This window comes from Elephas maximus, chromosome 25 (genome assembly GCF_024166365.1).
Source record: "Elephas maximus indicus isolate mEleMax1 chromosome 25, mEleMax1 primary haplotype, whole genome shotgun sequence".
In the NCBI taxonomy this organism is placed as follows: Eukaryota; Metazoa; Chordata; class Mammalia; order Proboscidea; family Elephantidae; genus Elephas; species Elephas maximus.
The window spans coordinates 67,816,827-67,830,296 of NC_064843.1; the positions used below are offsets into that span (position 1 = coordinate 67,816,827).

Consider the following 13,470-nt stretch of genomic DNA (forward strand, 5'->3'; position numbering starts at 1 on the left):
CAAAGCTGAGTCTTTGCACATGACCACACCTGTGCAGAAAGGGCTAGGGGCTCACAGACACACAGGGGCCTCTCTGGGCCTTTAACTTTCATTGCCGTGTTCTCATTCTTCCTTTTCACAACAAAAACATATTTATGAGTTACTTATGAGATTGAACATTAAAAAAAAAAACAATGTTTTTAAGAAAATTAAATCTAGGGGTAAAAGTCTTCAATTAGCTGGATTCCCCATACTGAGAAGATAAAAGAAAGTCAAAATACCCGAAGCCTACTGTACCTGAGGGTTACTTCCAGCTGGCCTGAGGTGGCCTCTTGAAATAGGAGATGTGCCAACTTAGCGCTGGCATCCATCCCCCCAGACATGAAGCACATGGGCTGACGATGGTGCTGGGTCTGAGGACTTGGGCGTCCGTGGCTGCTCACCAGCACTGCGTACTGATAACGGTAGATGGGTGATTTGCACCTGGTCTGTTGAGAACCCACAAGGCTCTCGCTGCAGCTGGTGACATGGCAAGGATGTGCCCCAAAAAAACGTGTTGCCATCAAGTCAGTTCTGACCATAGTGACCCCATATGGAGGAGTAGATCTGCTCCGTAGGGTTTTCTTGGCTGTAATCTTTACAGTAGATCACTAGACCTTTCTTCCACGGTAACGCTGGGTGGGATAGAGCTACCAATCTTTTAGTTAGCAGCCGAAAGCAAACCGTTAGCAACACCAAGGGACCCTAGAACTGTGCTTAGAGACCCACCGATCCTCTGTCTTGGGATCCCTGGTTCAGAAAAGTTCCTGGTCCAAGAGAAAAGTTGTTGGCCTCAGGCCTCACAGGGGAGGCCAGCAGGGCTTGTGCGTGGTCGCGGGGGGACCCCTCACTCTCGTGCAGTTGCTGCAGTACACTTTGTCCTGAAGTATACTACAAAGCAGCCACCTTGTCACAGGTCCTGTGAGTCTCCTTAGCAACCAGTCCTGTGGGTGCTCTTTGTCCCTGTCCCCACTTGGCCCCATTCAGTGGCGCCTGTGAAGTATGAACCCCCAATCAGAGCCCGGGGCCCACCCATAGGCCAAGTGTTTGTGCAGGCAGCCATGGTGCTGGGCACACATGCATTTCCTTTAGGTCCCCAGGCACTGCTTGAACAGAGCACAGACGCGGCATCACTGAGCCTGCGCTGGGTGGCAGGCCCTGTCCCTGCACATTGGGCCACCAGGCAAGAACCAACATCCTGCCCACCACAGCTCTGGAAGGCTGTGAAGGGGTCTTAGACTCACAACCCGCCCAGAAAGGGGCCTGGCTCTTACTGAGGTGATGCCATGTGTCCCCATTTCTGCTGACCCCAGGCCTGGTCACCCAGAAACACCTATGCCCACACATGGAGGGCCTGCCATCTGAAAAGGAGTCGCCTCTCCTCATCAGGTGCCCTCAGGGCAGCGTTGGGCCTCACGCTCCTGGGTGGTCAGTCCTCGTCCCTGCCTGTGCGCTGCCATGCCCTGGGTAGCACAGCTGAGGGTGGCCCTGACTCTTACTGATTGCACAGGAAAGCATATCACTCACTGTCCACTCAGCTTCTCTCAGGCAGGGAGCTGGAGCTGTGTGCCAGTCAGGAGACAAAGCTAGGCCAGCCAAGGGCTCGTGGCTACACTCCCATTTCCTCCCCACCCAGTGAGCGTCACAAGTGAGAACACAGGATGGCTGTGCTGCATTGGGCTCTGCGTGCACACACACCCAGCAAAGCCAACAGCACAAGGACAGATACACTATCTGCAGCACAGGTTCACAGAAAATATGCCAGACACTGGGAACACGGAGAGGAGGCCAGGAGGGAGGGCTGTCATCCTGAGAGGCAGAGGGGAGTGAGGCTCTCCAGGGGACGGGGTGAGCTGGGGCCCTAGGCACCTGTAAGGGTTACTGGGGGCGGGTGCCAGAGGGGCTCTGCAGCCAGGCACAGTGCTCAGCACAGGCTTTCCGGCTTGTTTGTTGAGTGACATTGGGCAAGTTCTTCGACCTCTCTGTGCCTTGGTTTCCTCCTCTGTAATGGGGACGACATCAGTGCTTAGCTCACAGGGTTGACATGAGGATTAAGGTATTTAATAAATATTGGCCACATTAATAGGGGAAACCGTGGTGGTGCAGCGGTTAAGTGCTACGGCTGCTAATCAAAAGGTCGGCAGTTCAAACCCACCAGGCGCTCCTTGGAAACTACGGGGCAGTTCTATTCCATTCTATAGGGTCACTATGAGTCAGAAGTGACTCAACAGCAATGAGTTTGTTTTTTTATTATTATTATTAATAGGTGGAAGAAAGATGTGGCAGTCTGATTCCGTAAAGATTTACAGCCTTGGAAAAACCGTATGGACAGTTCTATTCCGTCCTTTAAGGTCGCTATGAGTCAGAATCAACTTGACGGCAATGGGTTTGGTTATTACTAATAGTATTCAAATCCCTCCTGTTATTTAATCTCGAAAGTTCTTTGAGAAACAGAGAAAGTTTTTTATTGTTATGCAAAAAGGAGAAAGAGGAGAAAGGTAACTTGAGAGCAATTCTTAAGGCTGCCCGGCTGTGTCAGAACTCTACATGTGTCCCTTCATCTCATCCTCACAACCCTGCGAGGGAGGTTTTACCCCCTTTTCGTACAGGAACAATGGTGAGCCACCCACGGGGGAGCAAGCTGCCAGGAGCGTTTGGGATCCATCGCCGACATGATCTCAGCACTGCACATACACACACAGCAGGCCTCAGACCCACGGTCCTGACGACCCCACACACCCATGTGTACGTTTCACTCCTGGACTCTGTGTGAACTGCTCCCATAGCACCTTACCAAGATGCTTTGCACAGGGTTTGGCAAAGTCTGCTGAAATCAAAGACAGAGATTACATTTGGTCTAGCAACTAACTCTCTGCTTGGACATGTCTATGGTAAGAACAGTGCAGAATGAGACTTAGGTCACAGGCAATAGGGGGGACATGTTTAGTGGATTAAAGTACCATCATAGAGCCATACAATTAATTTTAGTTGCTAAAGAAATGACGAGGGCCTTAATTTACTGAGTTGGTAAGTATTTGTAATAAAGTTCAAGCTCCAGAACTCAGACAAAGAACATGTCAGGAATGACATCCACTCCAGGGACAGGGTTATGGGCAGGAGGTGGGTGGGGTGGGGTGGGGGCAGGGATGTGCCCCTACCTGTGCAGCCGCGTAGCTCTCATGAATAAGATCGTTTGAAAGTGTGTTCTGCCTCCGCCAGACCCCGGCCTGCCCACCGTCCCCTGCCGAATGGCAGGCTCACCTGAGCCCAGGGTCCGCAGGGAGGAGCGGTCGTACTTCTTCACCCAGGTGTCTCCGTACTTCAGCAACAGCCGCACGGCTGTCGGGGCGCAGTAGAACTGGTTGATTTGTAGCCGCTGCACCATCTCCCAGTACCGGCCTGCAGAAAGGCCCAGTTCGCAGTCAGGGCAGCCCGCTGAGCACGACTGACTGCCCCAAGCCCGTCAGAGATAAGCCAGCAGCTCCCACGTGTCAGATCCACACACATGTCTCATGTGTTCACAGAATGCGTGCAGTTGTTCATTGGAAGATGATGGAGCCCTGCACCCACACAGCTCGTCCAGCCCTCTGAGCACCACACCCCGATTTGGCAAAGTCTGCCCAAATTAAAGACAGAGATAACTTTGATCTAGCAACTCAGCCTGGATGTCTACAGTAAGAACAGCACACGAGTGCAGAATGAGACTTAGGTCACGTGCAACAGTGGGGCAACGTTTAGTGAACACTGGCACTATTTCCATCTGTACTCCACATGACACAGTGAGGCTTGGGTCAAAGGGACACAACTGGGAATGTTAAAACCACCCTGTGGCTGACACAGAGCTTTTGTTCGGTCACATTTAAATAGTGTCTATGTGGTGACTGGTGCTCCTGGAAGCGCTCAGCATGTACTAGACTTCACACAAGCCCCACTCCACAGAAGGGAGCAGAGCCTGGAGCGGTTATGGTGGTCAGCCTGAGATTACTGTAAAGATGGGCTGTCAGCCCCTGAGCTGTGGTCCTGACATGTTCTTCCTGGGGCTGCCATCAGTCCGTCCAGCTGATGGCAAGAGGAGCTGAAGGAGATGGTAGAGAGCTCAGTGCACACAGACCAGTTTGGGTAAGAGCCTCCAGCAGAGCCACTCTGATTCGACTCAATTAAAATGAATATCTGGGGGTGAGCTGGGGGTGGGGGGGAAGACGCCAAGGGGGGCCATCAGGAGAGCACCCCCACTCTCCCACACGGCCTCAAAGCTCCTCAAATCAGCCTTGATTTACAGAGGTGATGCCAGGCCATCCCTCAGCCTGATGTAGATGCACTCTCAGAACAGCCCTGAAGACAAAGAGCAGAGAGACCTGAGGGGCTGACTGCCAGCCAGGCTTTAAGGAAGCTCTGGATGACCATGGAGGTGAGAGGGCAATGCTAAGGTGACTGGCTCGAGGAGGCAATGCAAGTCAGAGGGGCAAGAATCCTGGAATAGTGGCCTATAGATGTCTTCCAGAGCCTACCAGACTCCCTCCTCCCACTTATCTGATCTCACAGAGATGGGAGGCAGCCCAATGAGCCCAGGTCCAGCAGCTCCAGGTCTACCAGCATCTGCTCAACGGAGCCACACAACCATACGGGTCCAGAGTGCAGGCCTCCACCTTTTCATGTCCCCACCTCAATCCTCTAGCTCCCTCCCTGCCCCAGCAAAGGACCCCAAACAGGGCCCCCAGTCCTCACCGGCATCAGGATAAACTGGAGTGCTCTCAAAAAGGACGCTGGTGGCTCCGTTACAGAGCGGTCCATACACTATGTAGCTATGCCCTGTGATCCAGCCAATGTCGGCCACACAGCTAAAGATGTCTCCTGGCTTGTAGTCAAACACAAGCTGCAGACAGAAGGAGGGGTTGTCAGGAGAGCACCCCACTCTCCCACACCACCAGAAAACAGCATGCACACACAGCTTCTTGTAAGTGCGGCCACTCAGCGGGCCACCCACCCTGGGATGGGGAATTGCTCCTCAGTGGCCCACAACCATGTACACAAAGTTCAAACCCAGACAAAATGATCTGTGCTGACAGTTTGGGATCGGGGCTGTCCTTGATAAGCAAACTGACTTGGGGTGGGTAAAGGGCAGGGGAGAGGGCACACAAGAGCTTTCAGGGAGCTGAGAACCCCCCAAGTCTTGATGCGGGTGGGGGTCACATTTTGTATCCATAGGTAAAAATCTACCTAGTACATTAAGATGTAGGCACCTTTCTGCATTCAGTGATACCACAGTTTTTAAAATCCTTTAAAGAACTGCAAAAGCAAAATCCCAAAACACCAAGAACTGCGTCAGCATCATCAGCTTCTAAGGCCACAGAGCAGAGACACATGGGTCACCACAACCTTGCCAAAGGACCCAACCCAAGTCTGACCCGGTCTCTAGACCCAGCCGCGAATTTGCAGGGACACAGATGACAGACGGACAATGAGCAACACCCAGCCACAGAGCCTCGAGGAACCAAGGGCCCATGTTCTACCACAGATCCAAGGAAATGAAGTGGGTGGGGGAGGGAACCTACAGATCTGAAAGACTTAAAAGGCATATTGAACTTTTTAAATGGGCAACAGTTAAGGTATAGTGTGTAGCCATGCATGTCTGGGTGACACACTATAGAAAGAAAAGCACAGTAAGTGATGGAGGTAAAAGTCAGAGGGAACTCTGTGGGGGCAGGGGGCTGGGCAGGAAACATGGAAGGGGCTTCTGTGTGGATTCTTGGCCAGAGTGGCATTTGCCTTATAATTATGCCTTAAGTCATCATTCGATTTGGGCAGGTTTCTGTATCTGTGTCCTGTTTTACAATAAAAATGTGTATTTTTAAATCTTTGCATGTGTGTCCTGCAGCCTCGCACTGCCACAGACAGGTTCAGATTCTCCAGGAAATGTTTCCAGATGGCAGCAGTGGCCACATGGTGGCCAGGGTCCTGCAGAGCTCTCTCTCAAGGGGGAAGGGAGGATTCCATCTAGGAAGAACGCGTTTTTACTCTTGAAAAAGGCAGTGCATGCTGGTACATCCTGATGCCCACATCCTGAAGCCCCACAGCATGCAGGAACCCAAAAGAATTTCTAATTCTGCCAGGTCTGTTGTAGGGATAGACATGTTCTCTCCCTGTGGTTCTTGAAGGGAGAGCAGGAGGCTGGGCCAGCCTTTCCTCAAAGGACCCAGCAGCAGCCCAAGCCCTGGCCCCACCTCACACTTGCCCAAACCCACTCATATCGCAGGCACCCCTTCAGATTCAAGCTCTCTTCCCTGAGAAACCACAGCCCTTGACATCCTCCCCCAGAGAGGAAGAAACCAGCTCCCCGCCCCCAACCCCAGCCTTACTGCCTCAGGGCCTGCTCAGGAGCGCTGTGAGAAAGCTCCAGCACCCCACATCTGTGTGCCAGGACTCTATAGCAGCAGGGGCTTGGCCCTAAGTCCAGCACCCCCCACGCACCCAGAGCCTGTGTGCTGAGTGGCCTCGCCTCCATCACCTGTCCTCAGAGGAGGCTGCCCGCCCCTGCAGAGGCCATGCACCTTGTGAGTCACGGCTGCATACAGCAGGTAGCCCGCCTGGGTGTGCACGAGCCCCTTGGGTGTGCCTGTGCTTCCCGAGGTGTACAACAGGAAAAGCATATCCTCACTGCCCATGCTCTCCGGGGCACACTCTGGGTCCTCCTTGGCCATTTCCTGTGAGGAGAAGACACAGCAGGGTGTTTTGCCACTCCCAGAGACGCTTCCCCTCAGTGCCGCAGGACTGAGCAGACTGAATCCAGAGCTCATCCTCTCCGGAGCTCTGGATTCTCAAAGGCAGAGAAGACACAACGTAAAGGACAGGTCCAGTTCGAATGGCACATTTACATCTTTACATGTCCCAACATGTCTGGGCATTTGAGTTCGACCTTCTGACCCAGATGTCACTCACTAGGAGTACAGGGGGCACGGACACCTCCGGGGACCCAGGTTGAGAACCACAACCAGCAAGCCTCAGACCCTGGAAACCCAGTAGTCATCTCCTTCCTCAGGCTATGCCATGCAACATGAACCTACCTGCTCCAGGGAGACATCCAGCTCCCCCATGGTGACCTTGCTGTCAGTCCTGTGGGCCACCAGGACACGGCTTACGGTGGGGCAGAGCCTCACAGCCTTGTCCACGGTCTTCTTCAGCTCCATCACTCGGCCACCCCGGAGCCCCTGGTTGACAGTGATGACCACCTTGCATTTGGCTGCAGAGACAACACAAACACTATGGTCAGTTTCCCTCCCACATGACTGGTATAGCTGTATTCAATCTGCACGCTCCAGGTCTGAAAGTATGATAAAGTCCAATCCTGACTAAGAGAGTCAACAACAGCATCTGGGCCGGCCACTTTGCAACTGTTCTGCATGATGCAAGCACCAGGGTGGTCCCAGCTCCAAAGGCATGCTGGAAGCAACTGGAGATCATTATTTGGTAGCTCTATTCTCTCCCAGTCTGGATAGCATAAAGCCAGCTCCCAATTGGAGTCCTGCCATTCCCTCCCAGCTGCCCTGGAGGTTCCCGAGGGGAGGGCTGTGACGCCGCCCTGGTCACTATGGCGGCAGAGTACAGCTGAGGCAAAAACAGTGAGGGCATAGCAGCCAGAAGTCATTTCGGGGGCTCTGTGTGGGCCCAGAAGCATCTCAGGGAACTAATAACTGGGGGAGAAGAAATTTCACTGCCCTAGAGGGCCAAGAACCCACCCCAGTGTACCAGGAGCTACCCATCCCTTACCTTCACCTTCAAGCCTCCTGCCCTTCCATGGCCCAAACAGGCCTAGGGCTATGGCAGGGAGACCTGAGCTTCCAAGGCTAACCCAGGACTGAGGCCTAGAGAAGGGAATCAGACAGACAAAACCTGGGCCACAGGACCACAGGCAGATGAATCACCTCCACACTGAGCCCCTGTGTGGGGTAGCCCAGAGCAGAAGGGGACCAAGGATCAGTGGGTTATTGTACAGTCTGGGCCTACAGAAGAGACTTGAAGAAATATCCAGTCATCATACTGACTGGCAGTGTCCCATCCATACCCCTTGGACCTTTAATCACCATCAGGGTCTCTCTGCAGTATGGGCCAAAAAAAACTAGGATTAGGAGGCAGATTCATTAGCACAATAAAGAACATTTATGAAAAAACCCACAGCTAACATTATACTCAAAGATGGAAAGCTGAATGCTTTCCCCCTAAGATCAGGAACAAGACAAGGATGCCTGCTCTCACCACTGCTATTCGATATTATACTGGAAGCTCTAGCCAGAGCAATTAGGCATCAAAATTGAAAGGAAGAAGTAAAGCTGCCTCTACTCACAGATGACATGATTTTATATGCAGAAAATCCTAAAGAAGCCATATAAAAAATTGTTAGAGCTAATAAAGCAAATTCAGGGAAGTTGTTGGATACAAGATCATCATGCAAAAATCAGTTGTATTTCTACATTCTAGCAATGAATAATCCAAAAAGGAAATTAAGAAAATAACTCCATTTTCAGTTGTACTGAGTTGGATCATGTTCCCTCAAAATCTACGTCTTTATGGAATATGACCTTATTTGGAGACAGGGTCATTGCAGATATAATCAGTTAAGATGAGGTCGTACTGGAGTACCCATAAAAATAGTGGACCTTAATCCAATATGACTAGTATCCTTATATGAAGAGAACAGGCACAGAGAGACTCAGAGGGGAAAAGTCCACATGAAGATGGAGGCAGAGATTAGAGTTGTACTACACCTGGAGCTACCAGAACCTGGAAGAGGCAGAGAAGGATTCTCCCCTAGCTAAGTCTTTGGAGGGAGTATGGCCCTGCTGACACCTTGATTTCATAATTCTAGCCTCCAGAACTGTGAAAGAACAAATTTCTGTTCTTTTAAGACATCTAGTTTGTCATATTTTGGTTTGGCAGCCCCAGAAAACAAACACAGATTTTGTTACCAGGAAGTGGGCTGCTGCTGTTAACAAATACCTAAAAATGTGGAAATGGCTTTGGAACTGGGTAATGGGTAGAGGATGGAAGAATGGTGTGGTGCCTGATAGAAAAAGCCTAAATTTCCTTTAAGAAACAGTTGGTAGAATTATGGATGTTAAAGATGTTTCCAGTGAGGCCTTAGAAGGAAACGACGACCATGTTATCGGACATTGGAGAAAGGTAAGCCTTGTTACTAAAGTGGCAGAGAACTTGGCTGAATTATGTTCTAACATTGGGTGGAAAGTGGAACTTGTAAGTGATGAACTTGGATATTTAGCTGAGGAGATTTCCCAGCAAAGTGTGGAAGGCGCAGCCTGGTTTCTCCTTGCGAGGCTTATAGTATTGAGGAAGGAACCAGAGCTTGGTGATTGGGATAATTCTCAGCCTATCCAGACAGTGTGCTCTGGACTCAGTGCCAAGAGAATGGAGGGACAATCTTTTGATGAAGAAATTAGGTGTGTGACTCATGGATCCAATCAACCATCTCAGCAGAAACACTGCCAGCTTATACTGAAGGGGGCAGACAAGGGACAAAATGAAGGAAGGCATCCTTCAGAAAAGGGAAGAAAAGACTTTGAGGGGCCTCAGAGGTCAGAGGTGTTATGCTGCCACCAGGGCCCCTGTGAGCAGGGCACAATCTTCTGGGTTCCAGAGGTGGGGCCACCACCAACAAGGGCTGACATGGTGGGCCTGCTGTGAAGGACCAATACAGTGGGCACAGAGGACAGAGCACAGAGTCACAGATAATTATTCTTAAGCTTTGAAAACTAACGGAATTTTCTCTGCTAGGTTACAAACTAAATTTGGACTACCCAGAAACCCAGTGCCGTCGATTAGTAACTCCTTTATTTTTTCTGTTTTCTTCCTTTTGGAATAGAAATATCTATTCTATACCTGTGTCACCACTGTATTAAAAAGAGGATAACTTTTTTTCTAGTTCCACAGGTTCATGGATGGAGAAGAATTTTCCCCAAAAATGAATCACACCAGAGTCCCACCCATACCTGATTTGGATGATACTTACATGAGATTTTGGACTTAGAGTTGATGCTGGAATGGATTAAGACTTTTCAGAATGTTGGGATGGTATATATATATTTTGCATGTGGGACAGATGTGAATTTTGGGAGACCAGAGGGAGCACAGGAAACCCTGGTGGCACAGTGGTTAGGTGCTACGGCTGCTAACCAAGGGGTCGGCTGTTCAAATCCACCAGGCGCTCCTTGGAAAACCCTATGGGGCAGTTCTACTCTGTCCTACAGGGTCGCTATGAGTCGGAATCGACTCGATGGCACTGGGTTAGAGGGAGCAGTGTACTGGGTTGGATAAAGAGACACAAAGACAGAAACACAGACAGAAGATAGCATGTGAAGGCGGAGGCAGAGATTGGAGTATTATGTCTACAAGCCAAGGAACACCTGGGGCTACCAGATGCTGGAAGACACAAAGAAGAATCCTTCCCTAGAGGCTTCAGAGGGTGCATGCCCTGTGAACATCTTAATTTCGGACTTCCAGCCTCCAGAACTGTGAGAGAATAAAATTCTGCTGTTATAAGCCACCTGGTGTGTGGTACATTTGTTATGGCAGCACTAGAGAACTAATATAAGCATCAAAAAGAATGCAGTTCTTAAAAATAAATTTAACCAAGTTGGTGCAAGACTTGTACACTGAAAACTGCAAAACACTGCTGAAAGAAATTGAGGAAGTCCTCAGTAAATGGAAAGACATCCTGGACTCTTGGATTGGAAGACTTAATATTGTTACAATGTCAATTTCTGTAATATATATATTTAATACAATCCTGATGAAAATAACATCCTTTTGTGCATAAAGGAAAAGTCTATCCTCGAATTCATATGGACTTGCAAGGGACCCTGAATAAGCAAAACAATCTTGGGGGAAAAAAGTGAACGGACTCACACTTCCTAATTTAACAACTTACTACAAAGCTACAGTAATCCAAAGAATATGGTAGTGGCATAAGGAAAGCCATATAGATGAATGTAACAGAATGGAAGTCCAGAAACAAACCCATACATCGATGTTCAACTGACTTTTTACAAGGGCACCGACACTATTCAGTAGGAAAAGAAGTGCCTCTTTAACAAACGGTGGTGGACAACCAGATATCTGCATGCAAAAGAATGAAGCTAAATCCTTACCTTGCACTATATACAACAATTAACTCAAAATGGATGAAAGACCTAAATGTAAGAGCTGAAACTATGAAACTCTTAGAAGAAAACATAGGGGCAAATATACATGACCTTAAATTTGGCAATGGTTTCTTAACCAAAAGCATGAACAACAAAAATAGATAAATTGGGCCTCATCAAAATGAGAAAGGACACTATTAAGACAGTAAAAAGACAACACAAAGAGAATGGAAGAAAATACACATCCAAAAAACCAAACTCATTGCTATCAAGTCAATTCCGACTCACAGAGACCCTATAGGACAGAGTAGAACTGCCCCATAGGGTCTCCAAGGAGCACCTGGTGGATTTGAACTGCCGGCCTTTTGGTTAGCAGCCATAGCTCTTAACCACTACACCACCAAGGTTTCTGAAGATATACATGGTAAATATATATATATATATATATCTGAAGTACCCAAAATATATAAATAACTCTTAAACCTCAACAACTTGAAAACAACCCAAGTTCCCACCAACAGAGGAACAGATAAGCAAAATGTGGTATGTCCATACGTGATCATGAAGGTTCTGTGTCTGTTTGGCAGTTATGATGTAGTTTGGCAGTCATATGATGATGCGATCACTTCTATGATGAGAGTTGATATAATGTGATCACTTCCATGATGAGAATTGATATAATGTGATCACCTCCATGATGGGATCTGCTGTGAGTAGCCAGTCAGATGAAAGGGAGTTTCCTTGGGAGTGCGGCCTGCATGAAATATAAGTGGATTCTCTGGCAAGGTTCACAGGCTTTTGGTTGCTCTGGATCCTGCAGCTGGCTCCTGTTCGTCTGACCTTCAGTTCTCGGGACTTGAGCTAGCAGCTTAGATGCAGCCTTGCCTACCGATCTTGGGATTCATTGGTCTTCAGAGCCTGTAGGCAAGAGACCTGCTGTCCAACCTACCAATCTTGGGTTCACCAGCCCCTGTGGCTATGTGACTCAGAAGCCTCCAGGCTGACCTGTGGATTGGGGACGTTCTAGACTCTACAACTGAGTGAGCCATTTTCTGATATAAATCTCTTTATATAGACATTTATATGCTTTCCTGGTTTTGCTTCTCTAGAGGACCCTGCCTAGGATATTTGGTACCGTGTGGCTCTAGAGAAACAAAACTATAGGGACGAGTTTGCTAAATTGGCTGTCAAGTCTGGTTAGTCTTAAAGATGTTGGTGACTCTGCTTCCAGTACTAGTGGACACTGCTACTCCATGGCATGAGGTGGCAATACAAATACACAAAATATCACCACCAATAGTTCAGGTATTGGTGAAAGGCGAGGCTCTAGGTGATCTCATGTGTGATACTTTTCTACAATTCTGTCATAATGAGAAGTATAAGGAAGCTGGTTGGTTGGTTGGTCCTACTCTTATTAGACCAAGTACTGAAAGAAAGAGATGAGCTCAGTGCTTCACAGTCAAAGATCAAGTGCTGCATAAATGACCTCAAAATTTCCACTTGTGCCTTGAAAGTCTTATTTCTTATAGTAACACAGCAGATATTGCTGAAAACCAAACCTGGAGTCTTATTATAAGAATGACTGAATTATAACGCCAACTCAATTGCCAACCTTGAGAAGAGTCTGAAGTTAAAAGAGGGCATTGATTGGGAAGAAATGGGATCCTGAACCCTGGGATGGGGACATACGGGCAGATAGCCAGGAAGCTGGGGACACTGAGCCCCTAAATTCTGCTGAATTCCTGCCAACAAAACCAACCCTCTCACTCCCATCTGGAGATTACTCCACCTTTGTCTGCTAAACCACTCTCCCCAGTGAAACCATTAGCCCCCCACCCCCATCTAAGGAGATTAACCCAGCTATGTCTAAAGAGGAAACCCTGGTGGCATAGTGGTTAAGTGCTACAGCTGCTAACCAAAGGGTCAACAGTTCGAATCTGCCAGGTGTTCCTTGGAAACTCTATGGGGCAGTTCTACTCTGTCCTATAGGGTCGCTATGAGTTGGAATCGACTGGACGGCACTGGGCTTGTTTTTTTTTTTTTTAAGTCTAAAGAGCCTTTGTCTGAGTCATTGCCTAGGGCATCACCTGAGGATGATGCTTTACAAGACAATGCTGAATGTTCTCATAAACAATTCCTCACCATGGATTTTGGCTTCTAAACCTGTAACTAGACCTAAGTCCCAGGAGCCCCAAAAGGTGAAGCACATGTGACCCAGGCAGAGTTTTGCTACACTCCCAAAGAACTGCTTCAGTTTTATAATATGTACAAATAAACCTGGGGAATGTATGTTGGAATGGCT

General features: G+C 48.8%; 1 protein-coding gene across 1 annotated transcript in view; it reads right to left on the reverse strand.

Annotated features, from left to right (window-relative positions):
- ACSS1 (acyl-CoA synthetase short chain family member 1) overlaps positions 1-13,470 on the reverse strand; it is a 65,937-nt gene that overhangs the window by 10,916 nt on the left and 41,551 nt on the right. Inside the window, exons 4-7 of the mRNA XM_049869568.1 lie at positions 7,080-7,255; positions 6,567-6,719; positions 4,744-4,891; positions 3,280-3,417 (exon numbers count right to left, since the gene is read on the reverse strand). Coding sequence (XP_049725525.1) covers positions 3,280-3,417; positions 4,744-4,891; positions 6,567-6,719; positions 7,080-7,255 — 615 coding nt within the window. The remainder of the gene's footprint in view (positions 1-3,279; positions 3,418-4,743; positions 4,892-6,566; positions 6,720-7,079; positions 7,256-13,470) is intronic.